This window comes from Micromesistius poutassou (genome assembly GCF_964030765.1).
Source record: "Micromesistius poutassou genome assembly, chromosome: 19".
NCBI lineage: Eukaryota > Metazoa > Chordata > Actinopteri > Gadiformes > Gadidae > Micromesistius > Micromesistius poutassou.
The window spans coordinates 6,226,213-6,250,392 of NC_140289.1; the positions used below are offsets into that span (position 1 = coordinate 6,226,213).

The 24,180-nt window shown below is 46.7% G+C and overlaps 2 protein-coding genes across 2 annotated transcripts in view; one reads left to right on the plus strand and one right to left on the minus strand.

Annotated features, from left to right (window-relative positions):
- The window catches only part of fbxo16 (F-box protein 16), a gene marked incomplete at both ends in the record, with an annotated part of 35,378 nt that extends 33,874 nt beyond the window's left edge, over positions 1 to 1,504 (minus strand). The window contains 4 exons of the mRNA XM_084484266.1: positions 31 to 198; positions 591 to 797; positions 1,235 to 1,270; positions 1,424 to 1,504. Coding sequence (XP_084340392.1) covers positions 31 to 198; positions 591 to 797; positions 1,235 to 1,270; positions 1,424 to 1,504 — 492 coding nt within the window. The remainder of the gene's footprint in view (positions 1 to 30; positions 199 to 590; positions 798 to 1,234; positions 1,271 to 1,423) is intronic.
- Positions 1,505 to 4,428: 2,924 nt separating this feature from the next.
- On the plus strand, positions 4,429 to 23,365 carry fzd3a (frizzled class receptor 3a; the record flags this gene model as incomplete). Its single annotated transcript, XM_084484126.1, has 8 exons — positions 4,429 to 4,632; positions 15,720 to 15,916; positions 16,318 to 16,789; positions 17,788 to 18,087; positions 18,595 to 18,846; positions 21,344 to 21,492; positions 21,986 to 22,456; positions 23,113 to 23,365. The coding sequence occupies 8 exons, from the start codon at positions 4,429 to 4,431 to the stop codon at positions 23,363 to 23,365; spliced, it is 2,298 nt and encodes a 765-aa protein (XP_084340252.1).
- Positions 23,366 to 24,180: the final 815 nt, after the last annotated feature.

The window sequence follows — 24,180 nt, forward strand, 5'->3', positions numbered from 1 at the left end:
TCCACTGACTCCTCCACTAACTCCTCTAACCTGGGGTCCCGCAGTGCATTGTAGCATCTTCACCGTCTCCACGTAGAGCCTCTTCCAGACACTGATCTCATAGGGGGTGGGGGAGAAGGGAAGCGTCCAGCCAAGTCGCACACACTTGGGCATCCATAGCTGGTCCAGCTCCACAATGCCCCGCCAGCTCCAGCTCACCTGGAAACACAAGACAAACACACATTGTGGAGAACAGATCATGTGAAACATCACTTTTTCTCCTTTTTATCTCTGGATGTTTCGTGACCTGACCCTAATAGGAAGTCCTTACCCCTAGGGGTTCCATACTAGGGTTAGGTTTTAGGGTTTGTTTTAGGGTTAGGGTTTAGTTTTAGGGTTTGTGTCAGCTCCCTTAAACTAAACAGTAGTAGGACCTTGGATGGGGAACGGGTCCAGGACTGGGCCCACAGTCCTAGAATGGGCATACAGTAGAATTGAAAACCAAACCCATAAACCTTGACACACTAGGCGTTCTAGGCGTTCTCCGCCATGAGATGAGAATGCCTGGTTAAAGAGGTTACACTAAAGTAATATAGCGACCCTGCCCCTACCTGGGCACAGCGACAGAGGCTGCGGGGGTCGAGGTAGGAGAAGATGAATAGAGATAGGACCCGGGGCAGCATGCAGGTGAAGTCAACCGCCTGAAGGGGGAGCTGCCGCTCCAGGGAGCTTCTCACAAACCGCAGCTGAGCCACTGAACACCGGGATAGGAAGTCCTGCAGGACACACTTCCTCTGGCCCTCCGTCCACTTGTCGAACTTGAAAGAATAAATTGCGATATTCTTTCTTTGAAGTACATGACGAACACAAAGTACATTACAATAAAGCAGAGTAACCTAGAATATGATAGAATAGAATAGAATGGAATATTATACAATATAAATAGAGTAGAATGGAATAGAATGCCTACAATATAAATAGAGTAGAATGGAATATGATATAAAATAGTAGAATAGAATAGAATAGAATAGGATAGATAATTATCTTAAAGATTACTATCTTAATAATACCTGCAGGGTTAATGTAAGAATTTTTAAATATAAATAGAACATTCAACACTTGTATCTGGTATCTGTTATTCAAACAAGTCAATAAGAATAAAACATAAGTGTTCAACATGATAAAAAATGTAAATAAAAGATGTAGTAAGGATATAAATATATCACGTGTCTTAACGTGTGTACTTTTAACTCACCCATTTAACAAGCAGGTTTCGTCTCTCTGAAAAAACCTGAAGAAAGACCCAGAACATAATCAGTTTTATCAGAGTTTTATCTCAAAGAAGCCCCTCTCCGCTCACTGCAGCAATTAAGATGCAGCTACAGAGCCAGGCATGCCCCCCACCCTAGAGAGAGAGAGAGAGAGAGGGAGATTGTTCAGTTACCTTGCCATTAGCTACTGGGTGGTTGAGGGGTGTCCACGCACTCATCTTGGTCTGCAGCTTGGAGGAGCCCAGAGACGCCATCTCTCTGGTCAACACACACACACACACACACACACACACACACACACACACACACACACACACACACACACACACACACACGCACATACACACGCACACGCACACGCACACGCACACACACACACACACACACACTTATATATAAACACAAATGCACATGTAGGCACACACAAATACACAATAATAAACATAAACATACATACATACATACATACTGTACATACATACATGTGTACATGTATACATACATACATACATGCATACATACATACATACATACATACATACATACATACATACATACATACATACATACACAAAACAAACACATACATATCATTCATGAATGAATCATATAAATGCTAATAATAAAATGAAGACAAGCAGAGATATGGGTACTTTAAGGTTATGCATTTGAAACCATAGTCCAGAGACCAAAGTTTAAACCAGTACCATTCTTCAAAACACTTTGTGCCCACACAATAAAATGTATGCACCATAGCAATGCACGCATATCTGAGGTATGCGCGCCTGCATGGTTTCCACCAAATAGTTCTTTAACTCACCGCGCGAGGTTCCTTAACCGGTATGAGTGAAGATATGAATGTCCTTTATGTGGACCCAGCTGACCACAACATTTGTGTCGTGCACAGTTGACTTGTTTCCATAGTAATGCTGAGTGTGCACCCTTGACTGCCCGCCTCTACCCTCCTCTTCCCCCCGCTGGCTTTCCAGTAAAGTGGTGCTCACCGGTCGTTGCTCCGGGCGACCGCTTGATGCTACAGTACCAATCCTAATCACACGGTGATGCTGTTGCGCACACCTATAGGTTGATATGGACAGCTGCGGGAGCGCGCTTCAACGCTGCACTTTACCCATATAGGAAACAAACGCCACAGACAGTTATGATAAATTGCAAAGAGTTTTGGCTCACTACGCATAACAATAATGCTGTCAAACTAACCCTAATTAGCACAATATCGAATGCCCTTCCGGCTTCATCGACAACAAGATCCTACAAACAATGGCAAAGCGCCTGAATAATATTTTAATGTGGAAATAAATACATACTTTGTTATTAAAAAAAGAGGACTATTTATTTTCCGCAGGGAAGTCATTCATTGGAGGGGCCTGCGCGTGCGTGGATGTGCGGTGGCGCGCAACGGGGACATCGTAAAACCCGCTGTGAGGCTGCGAGGAGACAGGGGAGGGGTGAGAAGAAGAGGAGGAGGAGGAGGAGGAGGGGGTCGATGGGCCATTCACTCATTGTTAGCAACTCGAGGAGCGCTGAAGATCCCGTCGGCACACGTGAATTTTCCACCAAAAACACTGAGGTAAAGTTCCCTGTAAATCAAACTGTTTCTACGCACAAACGATAATGGGATTCCGCGTTCAGAACCGTGACGACGCGGCCGCTCTCCGGGCTGCGTCCCGCTTCGCGTGTTTGATACAGCCGGGGTGGTTCAGTCGCGATTCATTACAATGTTGACTAGTAGTAGCTTACGCTGGGCATGGTTTCTATCGGATGAAGTCACCGCCCGTCATCTTTTGTTACGCTGGGTGGAATGACGTTTTTTATTCATCGGGTGAGCGAAACCTTGTGTGTTTTCATTTGGGACATGCGAGTGTATTGGAGACAAACCGAAGGCAACGCTATCCGAACAAGCGTTAATTGCCTACCGGTTTCTGTGTATGTGTGTGTGTGTGTGTGTGGGGGGGGGGGGGGTAGTGTGTGTTACTAGCCAACACGGTTAGGTGCGGTGTTTGAATGGTGACTTGAACGGGCGAGTAGCATACACGCCCAACGTCCAAAACGAACAGGTAGTGGAGCGTACCGATGTCACCATTCCCGTAATATCACGTTTATTAAGCCTCAGTAAGATCAATATTTCCATGGTATTCGCACACTTAGCATAGATTTTATTTACATCTTGCATCATGTTGGACTTGAGAATTCAAACGTCTACTGTGTTCATGTTTTTAGTTACAGATTATTGCTAAATGAAAGGGCCGATGTTTATTAGTGTGTTTTACACCATTCCGTCATAAGGTTGAACAGGGAAATAATGTTGCTGGAAGAAGGGTGATGTGTTAAGTTTAGCCTACTTTTTGTTTTGGTTATTAGCAGGTCCATCTTGTCCAGTAATGTAATGTACACAAATAAAGGGATATACAATAATGCTTCATTAATATATATATATATCATTTTATGCTTCAGCAATGCATTCCTTTAAAAAGAGTTTCTCTGTATTAACATTATGTTCTCTTCAACATCTTCTCCGTAGTAACCAACATCATTCTTCCTTCCTCTGAAACATCAGATTAGCTCCTGAAGGCCAGGAACAGGGAATAAGAAGACGGCTTCTCCTCAGGTGATGGCGGTCTAGAAGCTCCCACAGCCATGGATACAACCCAACTCTACGTCGGCCATGTTGGATATCACAAACGGACCCAAGCGGTTTCTTGGACATGAAATGCCCTCCATAGCATCTCAGCTAACCGCGACGCCATCTTACACCGAAAATACCATCCAAAAAGCACAGTGGATTATATCTGCGGGAGTGCCTCCCCCTTGTCACCCCTTGTCTCCTTCAGTGGTGACTGTGACGACACCATTGCTCACTCAACCCTCGGTCCATGGGGTCCTACCCCAACCCCTACTACCGCTAGCTTCTATCCCTGGGCCTCGGCTCCCATAACCCCCCATTACCTCTACCCCACATCCTTGGTTCTTTTCCATTTTATCCCTGCTCCTCCCTAACCTTAACCCCTAGCTTCCTACCTCCCCTTGCTCCCTCTAGCCCCAATCCTTGTTCCTTTCTGCTACTAAACCCCATACTACTCCTTATAACCTCCATCACCTCCCGGAACCCCTCCTCGTCCTGAACACTACCACCCCCTGACTCCCCTCCACCTCACCAACCATGGCCCTGCTCTTGGTCCTCACTGTAGCCTGGACGCTAGCAACGTGCATGGCCGTGCCCATGGACGCCGACGCCAGCAGCCACAGCATGTTCACGTGCGAGCCCATCACGCTGCGCATGTGCCAGGGTCTGCCCTACAACTCCACCTTCATGCCCAACGTGCTGAACCACTACGACCAGCAGACGGCCGCGCTCGCCATGGAGGTACAGTGGCGTGGTGCAAGATTGTGGGCTAACGCAATGCAGTGTTTTTAAAATGGGTTTTGTTTGCATGGGTTCATACACTTTTAGATGGTAGAAAGAGAGCGATGGAATGACGTAGGGCGGGCAGGACACAATCAAACCTTCAGTCACTACACAGTCAATTGCCTATGTACTTCTTATCCCATTGCACATTTTTAATCCAAATTTGAAAACATTTATAATATATATATAGTATTATTTATTATGCAACAGACTGTTTATTTTTAAAACACATTTGTGTCAACTCTTGCGTGACGTCATTAGTGGTTTTTGAAATGGTTCCTTTGTGTATGGGCATGTCTATTTCACAGAACCTGTTCATGTTGATAGCAAGAAATGGTTTCTATCTGGTGTCCAATAAGACATCTATAGGTTTATCCTACATGTGGTTGATGGCTTATCAAGTATTTATTTATTGTGTTTTATTGTGTAATGGGGAAGGAAATGTTTGTTGGTATCTCTCTCACTCTTCTTTTTCACTGCATGGCCTTTTATAAGAACATCCTATCCCTTTGATGATCTGATCCTTCTTTACCTCTTAACTCAAAGATGGTGAACAACATATCTGCTTAAGTACACACTCCTGTCACACACACATCACACACACATTCCCATATATATGTTAATGTTTGGACAGAGGTATTCCAGGGGGTTTATGAAATAATTGCCTCATATGAATATTTGGTTCACTGTGTCAGTCTGGTGTACTGCCTGCCCCAAGGACATCCTCCTGGTAGCCTAGATAGCTAGCACCCCAGCAAGCTAACTGTTAGCATTTGCTCCATGCCGGTTAAAATCCATCTGATAGTCTCAGCTCAACTCGTCTTCTCTCACCTGAGGGACTTGGAGGACAACCAGAAGCAACACAAAGCATTACGCAGAAAATGAAAGTTGTAAAATTTGACCTGGGGCAGCACAAGAGAATGGAGCATCATTAACTGCCATTGTGAAATCTGAAAACTGGGTGTGTTGCCCCAAAATGGATTCCTGTCCCACACTAGGCGTGTTGACAAACCAGAATATTTATGCTATCACTCTAAATCATCCCTTCGTCTAATAATAAAATTATAATAGTTTTTACATAACAGGATTTCAGACCCGTTGGTCCACTGTGTACAGGATTCTACACGCTCACTATCTCTCTCTCTCTCTCCTATCTCTCTGCCCTATCGAATACTGCATTCTGTAATCGAGGACTTCAGCAGATAGACTAAGCCTCAATTCCAATGTTTTCTCCATGTTGTATCGTTTGAACCCCCTCATCGCTACAGATTATCTCTAGATTAACATCCCATTATGTCATTCCCAACCAGAGCTTTAATAGTTGTGTGGTATGGTGGCTTTGGTAATGCTGAGGTATGCAGTTCAAACTCAATCACAAAGCAGATGCAGCCCTTCCTTATGTGTGCAGGGGGAATCACTATGGTATGAGTTTCAGTACACTGGGACCACTCGCTAGAAATCACTATTGGTTTGTTCTAACTGAACGAACAAATTCATGTCTAATGATCTATGAAGTCATGTAGAGCTGCTGTGGGGACATAATGTTATGTAGTCGTCTGTGTTTTAGCTCCATAATGGATTGGATTTAATGAGGTGTTATTGTGATACATGACATTGCAGTGTCACTGGTAAATAGGGGCTTGTAAGGTCTGACTGAAGAGCTGTTTCACCATTCCACCACGACTCCACCCACCTCCATCTGTGTGCTAATGGTATTAATGTATTAATATACCACTGGAGAGAGAGAGAGACTGAGAGACAGAGACTGACTGGAAGTGAGATCAGGACTCTTAATGGAGGAGAGAGAGCAGTGTAATAGACAGAGAAAGACAAGGATGGCAAGAGAGAGAGAGTTAGAGAGAGATAACGAGAGGGCAGCAGATAGATTGACTGGAAGTGAGAGAGACTGGGGGAAGATGGAGGGAGAGAAAAATAAAGGGAGAAAGACAAGGATGTGTATATATAGAGAGAGAGAAGTGGTACAGGCTTATTTAACCCTTGCACCATGCCCTGCCAGTACAGAGATGGTCAGAGACATCATGCTAGGAGATGTGATACACAAGAATTTGTCATCATCTCTAGATGATCACAGTAATTGGCCATGTCTCTCTTATGCGATTGGCTGAATATTCAGTATTGACCCTCTAGATTTAGTATTTTAATGTTGTGCTATTGGTGTGCGGTGTTAGCCTATTGTTTTTTTTTATTCTAAAGGAAGACGATAATTTAGGACTTAAACAAGTGTAACGCAATACACATTAGTTACGCTGTATTTTAGGTTGAATGATTTCCCCAAATTGCGGTGCCTGATTTACCCAGTCGTGAATGCTATTTGAAACGTAGCCAGGTTAGCTTTTAAGGCTTAATTAATGGGTGTGTTTGTGTGTGTCTGTGTGTGTCTGTGTGTGTCTGTGTGTGTGCGCTTGTGCATTGCACGCCACAGAAAGCGGCATTCCTGGTGTTTTGAACGGTGGTCACTTTGATTTGTCACGGCTCCACAATTAAGACTCTTTCAGCCGTCGGAATCCTTTTTTAAAGAGCTTAGAAGGAGCTCACATCAGCCAGCGTTCCCAACATCGGGCCTCTGGGAGCGTTGGTCTTGCGGCTCCTGGAGTCTGGCTGCCGCTTGTGTTCCTCTTGGTCCTGGTGGCCCCTGGCAGCTCTGGACGGGGGTCCCGGTGGGCATTCAGGGGCCTGTGAGCCGGGAACAGTGTGGTCGAGGTGGGGAATTGACAGTTGATGTTAAAGGAGGAATTAGGTCTCGTGAATAGCCATGATAATGATGATGAATGGGCGAGTCGGCGAAGGAACCCAGACTTGGATGGGAACCAAAAGGCCCGTGGTTGGGTGTTTTGATGATGAACCGCCCTCTAAAAGTGCTCTAGTGCCGGGCGGTTGGATTGGGATTTGGCGTAGATGTTTGGCTGTTTGTTTGAGGGGGTGTTGGCGCGGAGACGAAGATGAATTGTTGGCCGTAGCTTCTGTTCGTCTTGTGTCTTGAGAGATAACGCTTGTACTACCAGGCTGTGGTGTTTGTGTTTGTGTTTTTTCATCCAAAGCTCTTAATAGTTCAGTGGTTTTCGCTCTGTCAAGTGGATGGCAGTTGATAGCTTGTTTGCCGAGAAATATTCTTAAATGATTCCTAAAATGGAGCAAAATGACCAGACTATGGATCTTATTTTCTCCTTTAGGTCATATTTAATGGCTACTCATTGTAGAGTACAATCTGGGCCGCTCACAGCTGACAAAGCAGGGAGATGTAAGATAGTGAATTTGTTTGAATGAAAATAGGATTTTCCGTTAGTGGGTAATAATGGCCCATCATCTGTGACCGCTGAATGACCTCAGAGCTGATGTGGGACAGTAGCCTCCGGTAGTCTAATGGGAATCAGCTATTTCTATACTGGGATGTGTTGGCAGATTATACAGGGTGAACCAGAGGCGACATGTCCCCATTTTAATAGGTCTGGGTTCAGTTGTGGTGCAAACATCAAATCAGTTACGGGAGACAAATCAAAAACAAAAACATTGTGAATATATGCTGTATAAAGGAATGAAGCCATCAAAAAATGACAATAGAAAAATGGATTTTGTGCATGTGCTCTTCATGATATGGAGAAAGGCTATTTATGGATTTAGCAACTTAGCAATCATATTTATTGTCAATGTTGGATCACAATTGGAGTATTTTAAAAAGCTAGTCAGCTAGTGATCATCTTAAAAAAATGTTTTTATTAATTAGGTATTCAACTTATTCTAATCTTCGAAATAATATATAATACTTGGTAATTGACATCCTTAAACTGAAAGTCATGATGCATGTGTTTTGGATTCATATACCAACAGACATTAGCTTGGACAGTAAGAATCCCACCCCCTCTTGTAGCTAGGCTACATAGCCGCCCTATATGTTTCTGCTATGTATTCTCACAGACCATTAGCATATGGCTGCCGAGCCTCTAGCCTAGCCCCTCTCCCACCCTCTCCTCTTGTTTTCAGGTCATTTAATCGACTGGTTCTCTCAGGTTACCATCGCTGGTTAGATAAACCGTGTCATGTTACCGTTGTATAGAACAGCAACCATACCCCACCCCTATGTGTGAAAAGATTTGTCCAACGCTTGAAAAGAAAGTCTGTTTTAGTTTTGTTGTACATGTAAGGAGGTGCACACACGCAAAGGTGCGTGTGTGCGAACAGAATGCTGACTAAGCTGTCTATTGGGTTTTGAGACAATGTGAAAAAAAGGCTAAAGGCGCACTCATTAATAAGCTAATGTTGTTAGCTAGCATGCCGCTAAAGGTCCCCCCAACACACACACACACACACACAGAAAAAAAAAACACACACACACAGAAAACGTGTTGAGTGAGGCCTATCCAGCGTGACCCGACCTATAAAAGAGCCTCTTGTTTTATCTAATGTCGGACACCCTGTTTATTGGCTCCTCACTGAATGAGGGGAACATCCACAGAGAGTGTTGCTCCTAGCTTGACAACACACCCTGTGTGTGTCTGTGTGTGTGTGTGTGTGTGTGTGTGTGTGTGTGTGTGTGTGTGTTTATCGCACACTATCAATCTACAAGGCTCCAAACTTGGCTGTGAATGACACCTCTCCCTCTCACTCTCTCTCTCCCTCTCTCTCTATTTTTCTCTCCTCCCTCTATCCCCTTCTATCTCTTTTGTCCTCACACACACACACCACCATCCTTCCCTCCCTCCCTCCCCACCACCCCTCCCCTCCCAACACCACCCCCTTCCCAATGCGGGGCAGGCCGGTTGCCGGGGCAACCTTCACGATTGTGCTCTTAACAAAGGGAGGCAGGGAGGTGGCCTCCTCCGCCCTGCACCCTGACCTCTAGGGACACCTCCTCCTTCTCCCCCCCCCATCTCCTCCTCCTCCTCTTTACCCCAACCAAACACCTCCTTCCTCACTCCCTCCCTCCTTCATTCACCTCCTCCTCCTTACCCATACCCCTGACTCCTCACTCCAGTCCTCCTCCTCCTCCTCTCCGAGCCCCCGCTTCCTCCTCCTCCTCCTCCTCCTCCTCCTCCTCCCCTCTGTCTCCTCTCGCCGGGCTGCTGCATCAGCGGTCGCCATGGTGCTGAGCTTGGAAATTTTAAAGATTTGGAAACGAGAGAGAGAGAGAGGGTGAGGGAGAAGGGGGAGGGGGGACGAGTTACAGGAAGAAATGAAAGAAGACAAAAAAAACACTAGGAGACATGAAATATAACGACAATAAAAGAGAGAGAGAGAGTGAGGGAGAGCGGCTGAAAGTGAGAGCAGGAGTCTTAATGGAAGAGAGAGAGGGAGAGAGAGAGATTAATTGAGAGTTATGGAAACCTTTTTTTTCATCGTATTGACTTACATGCTTTGGCAATGTAAACATATCTTCCCTTCCCAATGATGCCAATAAAGCCCATTTAAATGAGTTGGAAAGACTTTGAAAAAGAGCCTCTCTTCTTCAATCTCTTCAGATGAATAAAGTAGTCGGAGATGAGAGCATTGAATGGATGAATGAATGATTGAAGGTGGTCTAGGAGAGAGGAGGGGGCATCGATCGAGACGGTAGGGTGAGGCTTTCTCTTCCAGCGTGAGAGCCAGCGGTGTAGCCAAGGGATGACCCTGACACTCAATAGGGCTGATCAACCATCAGTCACTGGAGTGCTTAGAGATCCACGCTAGCAGTCAAGGCTTTGTACCGCAGCTGGTACAATGCTTTAGTTTTCCTAACAAAACCACTGGTTTGAACACATAACACACAAACACACACGCAAATAAATATACACGGAGACTTATGCAGACGCGTTGGAACGAACGCCATCCCTTTAATTGAGGCGTCTGACGGTTTATTTGGTTCCTGCTTCAACTGTGGCATATTTCTTTCCACATTAATTGGTGTTCCTGAAAGGGCTTAAATAACTGTCATGAATTCGTAATGGCGGGAGCAGGAGGTGGAGGAGCTGCGATTACATTAGCATTGATTACTTTACGTGTATTACACGCTTGGTTCTTCTTAGTCGGCATTTGGAAAACGGGAAGGTAAAATGAGTGCTGATTCCAGTAAGACATAAAAAATTCATAACATGGGTGGCTCTTGGCCAAATAAGTAAAGTTTCCGATCGGCTGTACTGAGCTACATAGCTATTGGAGCTAAAACATAGAAAACATTTAGAGAATATATATATATTTTTTTTATCAAAATGTCAAGTCAAATTTCACTTGCATTATTGCTAAATTCTGTTTATTTTAACACATTAAGCTAACATTTTTAGTAGCTAAAAATTAAGGTGTGCTTACCTATAATTTATTAATCAACACAATGTAAAGCCACCAGAAATAAACATTAGTTGACCACTGAAGAGAAGGAAAATGATTTTCTCAAGAGAAAATAGAAAATGAGATGGCTCTAATGCCTCAGACATGAGGTTCTGGATTTGTCTGATATTGACACTATTTTTGTTTCCAGATTTTTGTTATCCTTACTTCAAAAAATTGTTTGTTTATTTGGATAAGAGAAACGTGTGACTTAAAAGAAGACTACTAATTACTATGATCATAATGCTTTAAAACAATAACACTTACAACTTACTATTGTGTACTTTTGCTGAATAATAAGTACATTTGCCCATTTTCTATATTTTTTATTCATGAATTTAGTTCTCAGCCTAGCTTACATGTCACTTTGGATAAAGCTTCTGTTAAATATACATTTATATTACAAATTAAACAAGACAGGCGAAGAAAACAAGACATGGTGTAAACACGATATTTATAACGAAGTGTATTGCGGCCATGATCCTGCCATCCACAACTCACTCATGGTGCGTGACCCACAGTTTGAGAACCACGTCAGTACACTACATGAAATCCCAGTAGAGTTGACAGTGTTCTTGTAGCCTGGAGCAGTGTCACCGGAGAGGCAGGGTTTCTGAGCTGCTTTACATCTCATCTCCGGTCAGCAGAGGCTGGCAAAGCTTCAGCTGATGAGGTAATGCATATGTGTCACGGAAGACTGTGTCGCCGCGTTGTACATAACCTGTTTATTTATTCCAGGATCTAGGATTCTAGGCTCCTGTATATACTTATGGAAGTGTAATCTTAGTGACTAAAACAACATTTATTTCGTACCATTCAGAAGTTGTTAGTAATACCTGCCATTTTGATCTGAATGACACATAGAATAAGGACAGTTTTGCTGGACCTCTGCTGAGGTCAACTGTCAATACAATTTATTTATCCAGGTGAAACACATGGAGATTAAAATCTCTTATGCAAGGTTGACCTGGCCAAGCAGGCAGCACAGCAAAGTCAAACTAAACAAAATAGCTTTGGCTACTCGAGAACATACAACATTTAGTGACATACAGAAGAAAACCTTTGAAAACACATTTTACTGGAAACTAAGTCAAATAGATTTGGACACAGTGTGTACTACATACTACTGTTGTAATAAACAATATTTAAAACAACTTTACAGTTTATTTACAACATTCTATCTTCCCACTCTATCTTCCCCACTCCAACGCAAACGTGAATACATAGACTACAACGTTCCCACGATAAGAAACTACACTTGTGGTGGTAACCTTAACTCGGAGGGGGTAGAGTGTATGTGTGTGTGTGTGTGTTAGAGTGTATCAGTGTATGTCATAGCAGCTGTGTGTGTGTGTGTGTGTGTGTGTGTGTGGTGGAAGCCATACCAGCCCGACGGTCTTCAGATGCCGAGAGAGCACTTGTCTGCTCGTGTCACCGTTGCCGTGGCGTCCCCTGAAATGTGAGGACTCCATTGGTACAGACACTACACCCCTCACACACTGCTTGAGTCCAGTTATGACAGGTGTGGAAGATGTCTAAACTGCCCCCTGCGCTTGCAACAGAACCGGAATGATCCAGAGCTAGCCGAGAGTCTTCTAGATGAGGGGGAAGGGGATCGTCTAGTGGTGGTGAGTGTGTTTGACTCCCAGACGAAAGGTTGTGGGTGCAAACCCCAATGACCACAGTCTACTAGTAGGCATCCTTGAGCAAGATGCCCAAACCTCTACCTGCTCCTTAATGCTTCCACCCGTCTCAGATTCAGTGTAAGTCACTTTGGATCAAGGTGTCAATAAACAACTAAATAGATAGATACACTTTTTTCTTTACCGAACTTCCCGATGCAGTGAATATAAAATAAACACCTGATCCTGCATATAAGAAGCTACTAAACACCACCACACTTTTCTGTTCCTCCCCTCCATTCTTCCACAAAGAGGGTGTGTGTGTGTGTGTGTGTGTGTGTGTGTGTGTGTGTGTGTGTGTGTGTGTGTGTGTGTGTGTGTGTGTGTGTGTGTGTGCGTGCGTGCAAGTGTGTGTGAGGCTGCTATATGCTCTCAGAGGCCCCCTAGTCTAATAGCCATACTAATCCATTTATATAGTGACTTAACAGAAGCAGAGTCAGAAGACAGACGTAGTAGCATGTCCTCCGAGAGTGTAGCATCCTACAGGGAAACCAAACACGCTGATCCAAACAGCACGGACAGCCAAAGGCCCCTGGATAAACACAGGCTGTTGAAATCACTGTTTCACATTGGCTCAAATGAGTGTCATCACTCTCCATACAATGCCAGCTTAGCTAGCTTCTGTAAGTTACCTCTCTCACTCTTATGCATTCATAATGTCAATAATGAATATGAATTAATATGATCATGCATGCCAAAATATTCCTTGTCTGCTCTATTGGAAGCATTATTGATTCACTCACAAATGTAGCACATTTTTATTCCTTTTATAAAACTCACATTCGGTCTTAGTAACTTGATCAACAATGTAATAAGCACTCACTGAATTAATAATGAGGGCGTACTTTTGTTAGCTGGTTTCACCAAAGCAAGCAACCCAACCCACCCCACACACACACACACACGCCTCCCTTCTCCCCTCCCCCTCCCTGCTTTAAATGACACCCCCACCCCCAGTGCTATAGGAGGAAGCTCAGGGGAGGGGTTGTATAGGGCCGGAGTGAACCTAGGTCGTGGACCGGACTTGATCTGTGTTCTCCCTGTTTTCAGTCAGACTACTAGCAGAGTCATCACAAAATATACACAACAAAAACATATCCTCATACACACACACACACACAAATGCACAAGCATACAGAAATCCAAAATGTGAGCTCAGACGTCTCTCTCACTCAGACACATGCCCGCTACCTTCCTTCCTTGGGGGATTTACATATTTTAAACGTGACCGCCAGATGCCCCCTAACTGTGAAAAAGAGAGAAACTGTTTGTGTACCAGTACGTGTGAGATTATGCTAATGAGATGTTCCACCGGTAGTGGATGCTTGGGTGATGTGTGTGTGTGTGTGTGTGTGTGTGTGTGTGTGTGTGTGTGTGTGTGTGTGTGTGTGTGTGTGTGTGTGTGTGTGTGTGTGTGTGTGTGTGTGTGTGTGTGTGTGTGCGCATGTGTGTTTGTGTGTTAGAGCAGTGTATGTGTTCCAGCAGTATGTCACTCAATCACAGCATGGCCTTCCCTCAAACACAAAGACTGCAGCCCACCCCCAGTGTGTGTGTGTGTGTGTGTGTGTGTGTGTGTGTGTCCCAGTAGTGGGGGTGATCTGGCTTGTTCTGCTCCTCCTATCTCTGTCCCATTGTAGCAGATCACAGCCTGAAATGACTTGGGAGGAGGAGCGGGGTACAGAGAGAGAGAGGAGGATGGGAGGGAAGGGAGGAGCAGCGGGGTACAGAGAGAGAGAGAGGAGGATGGGAGGGAAGGGAGGAGGAGTGGGTGGGGGAGAGAGAGAGGTTGGGGGGCAGAGAAAGAGACGAGAGAAAGGGGTAGGAGGAGTGCGCGAGAGAGGAGGATGGAAAAAGGGGGGGTCTAAGGATTAGGGAAAAGGGGGCCAGAGTTGTTTTTTTGAATCATCTCATCTACAGAAACAATCCTCCCCTCTCTCCCCCCGCTGTCTGTCTCCCCCTCCCTCCCGCTGGGAGTTGGCTTCAGACTGAACTGATGTCTGTCATCACCCATTCCAAGACGACGCATCACCACGTTTGATGTTGCCGATAACAACCATGGTGGTTGTTATCGGCCAGCTGCCAGCTGGGATTTTCCTTCTTGTACATTGTTAATACAGCTCTTTGTTTATGCAAATTAAAACAACATTAATGAGCTGATAGACACCGCTTAATAATGGCAACCCCCTGTCTCTCTGTCTCTGTCTCTCTGCCTCTGTCTCTGTTTCTGTCTCTCTCTCTGGTCATGCTTACACGAGGAACATAATCTAGATCCACCAATTGATTTAGATGCTATTTTGCATCCAGATCATTAAACCCATCTGTTTACACACAAGGATACAACGCACATGGAACATGGAACGTAGAGGGACCCATGTCTGGACTTTGACGTTTCAATTTGAAAACAAATCCCAATTCAAGAATCAAATCTGGATTAAATGGCTTAGTCTGAGCAGCTCCTCTGGCAGGTGTTGTGTGCTGTAAACAGAAGCTTGTTGAGGGATAAACACCTTTGTGTCGGTCCTTGAGGATCTGTAACAACGGTGGCAGTTAGAATAGAACAGGAGGAGCGGAAACATCAATAATATACACAGCTAGCGAGAGAGGTTCTTAACCTGCCACTACCTGCATGGTTTCTGAGGCACAGTGAAATGATCATTCAGTTTGAATCTGGACCACAAAGTCAAACAAAGTTGAATCCTGTACTTAATGATCAAAGAAACACGTGGCTCGCCTGAGTCCACCATTGTAATCCTAGGCACCAAATGCCCAGCAACTTTTCCTGCATTCGAAGAGGGGTATAAATGTGCCTGGTTAGCAGAAGCACCTCAACACCTCAGTGTGACGTAGGTTATACGTCACACAAGACTCTGATGCTGTTGTGTTGCACGTCACGCCTCTGATTCCATAACACCCAAACCTTGTATGGTAATGTGAAGTAATGAAAGCCAGCTTAATGCTGGATCTACTTTACAGTACCGTGGCGACAGGATCTCAGTGTGAAACGGGCTCATCATGTCTCCCTCCCCCCTCTCTCTCTCCCCCACACAGCCCTTCCACCCCATGGTGAACTTGCAGTGCTCCCAGGAGCTGCGTATGTTCCTGTGTGCGCTGTACGCGCCGGTGTGCACAGAGTACGGCCGTGTCACCCTGCCCTGCCGCCGCCTCTGCCTGCAGGCCCGCAGCGACTGCTACCGCCTCATGGACATGTTCGGGGTCAGCTGGCCCCACGAGATGGACTGTGACAGGTCTGTAGCACTGTCATATGGGCAGATTGTAATCTTTTATGTTTTAACATGCTCTTACTTTGAAAATATCCCAATGGTTTGATGCGCTCTTACTTTGCAAAATAAACAAAATTTGAATGGTTTTTAATATGAAAGAATAGGGTTGAACGATCTAGTATAATCAAATAATATAATTAGTATCCGATATAACAGGAAAATATCCCAAACTGATGGTTTGATATGCTCTTACTTTGAAAAGAAAAAAACTAATTAGAATGGTATTTAATATAAAAGAATAGAGATGAACCATCTAGTATAATAAAATCGGATTAATTAGTATCCAATAAAATGGATAAAGAAGAAGTCAGACAGAGTGTGAACACATGAAATCAGTTCACTACAGCTCCCCTCTCCTCCTCCAGGTTCCCCGACTGCGACGAGCCCTACCCCCGCGCCGCCGACCTCCTGTCCAGCGCCGCCGACGGCCCCAGCGCCGAGTCGCCCGGCGCCGTGCAGCGCGACTACGGCTTCTGGTGCCCGCGCGAGCTCAAGATGGACCCCGACCTGGGCTACTCCTTCATGGGCGTGCGCGACTGCTCGCCGCCCTGCCCCAACATGTACTTCGGGCGCGAGGAGCTGGCGCTGGCCCGCTACTTCATCGGTGTGGTGTCCATCGTGTGCCTGTCGGCCACTCTCTTCACCTTCCTCACCTTCCTCATCGACGTGTCGCGCTTCCGCTACCCGGAGAGGCCCATCATCTTCTACGCCGTGTGCTACATGATGGTGTCGCTGGCCTTCTTCCTGGGCTTCCTGCTGGACGACCGCGTGGCGTGTAACCCCGCCGCGCCCGGGCGGTTCCGCGCCGCCACCGTCACCCAGGGCTCCCACAACAAGGTAGGCGAGCGGGGAGCGGGGAGTTTTGATTGGACGTTTGTTTAATGAGGTTGATGTTGATGTTCAAAGGACTTGTTTACAAGGGAATCCGGGCCGAGAGAGAAGGGCAGTGACGTAGTGATGGCCGGCTCGTAGTGTACGGACATCGGGGACAAAGACACAAAACTAAAACTAAGAAATTATAACTTGAACTTTGAGGTTCCCCAAAGAGCTAAGACAAGAACTAAAGGGGTCATTCTCCATTGTTGTCAAATGCCCTTAGCATCCGGAAGGGTTTGGCGGACGCTTGAGTTTAAAAACATTCCATTACATGTGATTATTGGATTCAAACGATGCGGTCTTGAAGCAGACGCACAAAAACGTGATCTGAATGTTAACGCAATGTGAATGTGACAAATGTAATGTTAACAGAACCGTTCTGCGATTCATTTAGTTTGATTTATTGGTTTATTTGGGGGACAGTACACAATAAAACATTTCTGTAAATGTGTCAGCGTTAGCCAGGGAGGCTAGTTTACATCTCTATAGCCCGTTATCGTGTCACATATTAAAAGGGCTCGCAGAGTTCAATTTTAAAATCGCGTTAAAAATAAATAAGAAAAGCAGAATCAATTTGTGGCGCTCGTTGTTCAATCTGTGGCGCTGCGCCACACATTGGCCTATGTATGGGAAACACTGAGGTAGTTCGGAACATTTCCAAGTGAGCCAGTGTGTGATGTATCATTGGAGACCGTTTTCAACATGTTTCATTCAGTCCTTCTGCAGAAATCGCTGGCACTAGGCTAGCGCAAGTCGACGGGATTCTGCTAGCCTGCCAATAAAAACTGTTTTACCCACTCCACAGTACACCCGAGGCAAATCAATTACAACGCCAAACTATCGATGTAAATGTCTTGTGGTAAACCTTGTTTACCAAAGCAACAGTAAACAAGGTGATCTCAGGGCCTGAGCTCACCACCTTAACCTTAACCTTCACCTTCCCCTTCCCTCCCCCCCAGGCGTGCACCCTGCTCTTCATGGTGCTCTACTTTTTCACCATGGCGGGCAGCGTGTGGTGGGTGGTGCTCACCGTCACCTGGTTCCTGGCCGCCGTGCCCAAGTGGGGCAGCGAGGCCATCGAGAAGAAGGCGCTGCTGTTCCACGCCTGCGCCTGGGGGCTCCCGGGGGCCCTCACCGTCACCCTGCTGGCCATGAACAAGATCGAGGGCGACGGCGTGAGCGGCGTGTGCTTCGTGGGGCTCTACGACCTCACGGCGCTGCGCTGGTTCCTGCTGGCGCCGCTGGGCCTGGACGTGGTGGTGAGCAACAGAGCGATTGTGTCTGGGGGTCTGTTGCGCGTCCCAGACGGGGACGTTTGGGTGTGTAGCGCAGTGATGGGAAGGGGGAAAGGTTTGCAGGACATGGGACGAGGCGAGATGAATGACCGAAGATATGCTGGATGATGTGTCTTTATGCACAATGAGGAGGGGGAATTTGAACGGCGGGAATGGGGACGTCACCGTGAACCCAGCTTCATGAGCGCTGGCCAGGTCAGATCCGTAGATCTGGCGACTGGTTTGGAATAGGAACTGGCTGATGGCTCAGGGGACAGATTTTAGACTTTAAAAAGTATCTCCATATCTCTTTCTTTGTACATAAAAATAAATCTAGCCTTTGTTAAGGAGGAGTGGGAGCCATTTTCTCCCTCTGATTTTGTAATTAAAACCCCCGTATCGCATGATCCTTAATAGTTAGCTGACAAAGTCATGAATCGATTCAATCAGTGCCCAGTGATTGATAAATAAAATAAACCCCTCTCCCTCCAGGTGGGCGTGGCCCTGCTGCTGGCGGGCATCCTGGCACTGAACCGCGTGCGCATGGAGATCCCCCTGGAGAAGGAGAACCAGGAGAAGCTGGTCAAGTTCATGATCCGCATCGGGGTGTTCTCGGTGCTCTACCTGGTGCCCCTGCTCACCGTGCTGGCCTGCCTCCTGTACGAGAGCAGCCATCGCCAGGCCTGGGACACCACCTGGGTGCAGGAGCGCTGCAAGGAGTACCACATCCCCTGCCCCTACCAGGTACACACACACTACCACACCCCCTACCAGGGACACACACACTACCACACCCCCTACCAGGGACACACACACTCTACCAGGTACACACAGGTAGAGGCTGCTTTGGCTGAGCTGAAAGGGTAGCACTGTGTTTGTTATCGAGAGAGAGAGAGAGAGAGAGAGAGAGAGAGACTTCTCTTCTGCTCTATCCATCTCACCTACAGCAGCTCTATCAAATCACACCTCACACACACACATGTATGTATAGTAACTCACCCTGGGCGGTAGCTGGTAGTTTGTCTGCAGCAGAGAAAAGGTCTTCAGAGGGCAGTGTGTGTGGGATATTTGTGAGAGAGAGCTTTATAATAAAGAGAGAGATGTGTAAGCGAGAGTGTAAGAATGAGCTGTGTTGGAGACAGAGAGCGAGACAGTGCGAGAGAGAGAGCTGGGCTAGCCTCTAGCTACAGCTCTCTCTCCCACCCTCTGAGAGGCTGTAAATAATTCAACCGGCTCCTATTTGCTCTATCTGGCTGCTTTGTAACGGTAGACCCACAGCAACACAACACTGACACTGAACAAACTGTATATCCAAACTCGTACTCAGTCATTCATCCTAATCCTCACTATGGCTCTAGTGGGAATGTGGGGCCATTCCCGGGGATATCCCCGAAAAACAGATCCTCTGTCAGTCTTTAAACACACACACACACACACACACACATACACGCACAAATACATATACACACACACATACACAGCTGGAGTTCTGAGTAACCATATGGTATTATGTGAGGTATTATTTGTGTGTGTGTGTGTGTGTGTGTGTGTGTGCGTGTGCATGTTTGTGTTTATCCGTGTGTACGTGGCTCTAAACCTAAACGGGATCACATGGATCAGCATGCAGCAGCAGTCGCACATTATCTCCTCCTCACCAAGAACCCTGGGTTGTGAGAGAGTAACGTTTGTGTATGCGTGAAGTCAAAGCAACACAGTTTGAGTGTGTGTGTGCATTAAGCCATTCATACGTTTGCGTGGGCCACAACACAGCGTGTAGGAGGGATTAAGAACATAGGGCCCTGCATCTGAACCTATAGCGCTATCCTCCCCTTCCATCCTCTGCGCTGTGTTCGCTGGCCCAGTGCTCTGGATCCCCTCTGACGCATCCACACTCACCCCACCGCGGGTTCACCGGGGTTGGCCCGCTCTAGATCACAGCGCGCCGGCGCATCACCACACACTACGCTGTGCTGCACAATGCCACTAATTTAAGTCACAGCGATGCCATATATAGCGGGGCTGAGTTGGGCATAGTGGCTCCCAGAGAGAGGACGCATTAGAACACGCTACGCTGCACGCTACAGCTAATGTTACTAATGTTTAGCGTGGCTGTTTTATGAGCTCATTGTAGCAGATACTGGCTGACTCTATACAGAGGAGGAGGAGAGGACCATGGGGTTAAAAATAGACATGAATGGATTCATTCCTAACCAAGGAAGATGCTCAGAACTGTTCTTTATTCATGATGGATAAGATGAATTGAGGGTTATCGATCACTGAAAGATAAATACACTCGACCCGTGTTCGGTCTAGGCTGACTGGATGAGCAGCCCATGCTAAGGATGTGTACACTCTCCTGGTATGGTCGGATGCTTTGGATAGACTGGTCCTCCAAATGGCACTGATTATATGAAGGAATTACATAATGTATTATTGCAATTTAAAAAGCATAGAGCACAGTACAATGGACGAGTTACAGAGGAGAAAGACACACACACGCACACACACACACACACACGCACACACACACACACACACACACAAAGCCAGCGCTAGTGTAAAGACAGCAGATAGAGGCAGCAGGACTCAACAGCTCTCTCTCCCTGGAGGCACAGCGGACACGCTGCTGTGGAGGAGGTAGAAAGAAGCGTCTCTCCATCACACACTCATCTCTCTCTATGAGTGTGTCTAAGTATCAGAGAGCCTCCAAGCATAATCATGAGATCAAGAGATGACTAGAGCGGTGGGTTTGTGCTCACAGCTCACCGTGTATTTATGTCTCTGGCAGGCTATAGCCTGTTGTCAGTAATGAGGCAGGCAGGGTACACACACACACGCACACACCACTAGAAATACGCACACATATGAAGGCATGACTCAATGACTGTGAGGAAGAATCAAGTCAAAGTGCCCGCCAGCCCGTCTTTGTCAGTTCTGTGTGGGTGGACATACAGTCGATGAGCTCACCTCACCTCAACACACACATACACACACACACACTCACACATGCACGATACAAGAATGCCTGCATAAATTGATATATTCTCCTTTTGCCTACAATAGTACTGAAAAACGAACACACCCTCCTTCGGTTTTTTGTGTGTCCAACCAGAAAGTCACTGAAAGACATATACGTCAAATACGAGTATCGTCTGATAGTACTTCCATTGTCCAGGCTCAATAGATTTAAATGTGTGTGTGTGTGTGTGTGTGTGTGTGTGTGCGCTCTGCGCCCCCCCAGGTGGAGCAGAGCAGCCGTCCAGACCTGGTCCTCTTCCTCATCAAGTACCTGATGATGCTGATCGTGGGCATTCCCTCCGTGTTCTGGGTGGGCAGCAAGAAGACCTGCTTCGAGTGGGCCGGCTTCTTCCACGGCAAGAGACGCAAGGAGTACGTACAATGATCCTAACCCTAAAATAAAGAGCCTGTGGGTAACACAAAACACACATGCAAAAAGAGAATTCACACTTCTAAGAAAATATACTTAACCACAAAACATAAAGCACAAAGAGTGCATACTTAACACAAAAACAATATGAAGCAAATAGTTGTGTTGCCCTTAGAAACATTTCATCTGATTGTTACATGTTTAGGTCCATTGTAATTTTTTAATCGGCTGTGTAAATGAAATCGTCTCATGTGAAGTATACTTTATTCTTATTGTCTAAAGAGGGAAGGATTGTAGAAGGATTATACTGATAAATCACGACCCAGGTGACCCAAGGTCCAGATTATCTGAACGCCTCCCATTAGATCACGTCCTGATGTCACCGGAAAGTGACCGGTTGCCATAGATACGATGTCGTCAGAGTGCTTGTGAAAACCCGCTTCTTACTCTTCAAATCCCCCTCTCTTCCCCTGCTCCGTGACCCACAAAACTCAGAGCGTTAACCCCTTCTCCCACCTTCTGCTCCTCCTTCCCCTCCCTCTCCTCCATCTCCATCTCCCCCTTCCCCACCACCTTCCCCCTCTCCCTCCCCACCCTCCTGCGCCTCTCCCTCCCCTCCCTCCCCTCCCTCCCCCTGGCCTCCACCTCTCTCCCCGCCTCCCCCCTCCACCACCACCACCACCACCACCACCCCAGCAGGATGGTGCACAAGAGCCACCAGGCCCTGGGGGGCCCCGAGCCCGACTTCGCCCAGCTGCTGCTGAGGGAACCCAGTGGGCCCGTCGTGAGGAAGTCCTGCGGCACCTCCACCCAGGGCACCTCCACCCACGCCTCCTCCACCCACCTGGCCATGCTGGACCAGCCCGGCAGCGGCAGCACCAGCCGGGCCGGCTCCATGCGCAGCGGGCCCTCCAAGAGCAGCGGCAGCAGCTACCACGGCAGCCTGCACCGCAGCCGGGATGACAGGTGGGTGGTGTTGTCGTCGTCGCCGTGGTGAGAATTAGCGTGAGAGACACTGACCGGAACCGCAGCCCACTGGGAGATGAGTTCATGGTTCATGAGGCAAAGAGCGAAGGTGTGGTCAGCGTACAATGACATAGTGAGAGAGTGAAAGAGTGAGGACGTGCTGAGGAACTGCCACTGTTTTCATTCAGCTTGGAGAGACGACGTCAACAAACATATTGATGTTGTCTCTGTGCTTGTTGGTGTAGCAACATTAAGTTATTAAAAAGGAATCAATGTGGTGATGATTTGATGCACCCATGATACAAACCACCTTCTCTCCGGATTCCCAAATAAAAAAAAAAATGCATTAATTTATTTCTTATCCAAAATGGCAAATCCCAGATGGCAACTTGCAGACATAATGAAATCTTTCAAGTTTGTTAAAGGGGACATATTATACCACCAGGTGTTAGTGTGATTAGCCGTGACAAGCCGTTTTGAAAATATGCCTCTTCTGACATCACAAGTGGGTGTGTCCAACTAGATGTATGACGGGTAGATGAACAACGTTTTGCTACAGTCCACTGGGTAGGCTGGTAGACTGATCTATCCACCACACATCTACGTGGAGTGACTGGCTCTCCCCCCTCACCCATCCTCATTCCGCCCCCTCTCAGGTTCACCGGCTTCCGGGCCAAAGACGAGTTCCCGCCCTACGGAAGCCTGCCTCGACTCAAGGACCAATCACAGGCGAGACTATGCAGCAACAACCGCCTGGACAGCCCATCACGGCACGGCTCCACCCAGCGGCTGGAGAGCCAATCGCGGCACAGCAGCGTGAGAGACCTGAGCGTCGCTCCGCAGGCGGTCCACAGCGTTCCCGGACACGGGATCCACATGGTGCTGGAGGAAGACGGTCCCAGAGCCTGAGAGACCAAAGCTTTGACACTTTTATCCCATATGGAGGTGGCCATCTTTTTTTCCTGCTTTAGAAAAAAGAAAAGGGGAACTTGACATGGGTTACACTGGATTGCTTCAGAGCTTCAAAGCTTCAACGTGACTGTCAAGTCACGTTGAGTGGAATCTGGATGGCGTCGTCGGTGCAGCGAGATTCTGCGTACAAATGACCGGTGGGCGGAGCTACGGCAAGCCAATCATCGTTCTATATTTAAGACGCCTCAAAAAGGCTCCTCAGGTACAGCCAATCACAAGCACTGTATCGATTCCCTCCAAACATGAGCATCACGAACCTCATGGTGACCTCCGGAGGAACTATATAAACTTTATGTTGTGTCTGGAACCTGCCGAGGATGTGGATGTGAAATACATTCAACCGACGATAGAAGAGAATGACCGTCCGGACCTATACTAGGGAGGACTATACTATAGGAAGACTTTTACTGCTTTGTTTTCCTGTTCTGTAGTAAAATCGACATCAAGGACTTGATATAGTAGACTATACACCCAATTACTGAAATATTTGTGTGAATCAAGGATGCTGCTTTCCAAGATTGTTAGGTCTTTTTGTTTGACTGTGAATATAAACACTGATAATGTGGGAATTCAGTGTGGTTTTATAACATACCCTCTCTTTTGTCTTCTGACATTATCGGTAGGGCATTGTTCACTGGAGCAAAGATTTGCTGATCTGAAACCTAAGGACGGGTCATGGCCTTTCTTCATGTGAAGGTGGCCCCCTGCAATGGATCTGGGAAATGCCCAAAAATGTGAACGTATATTTGTGA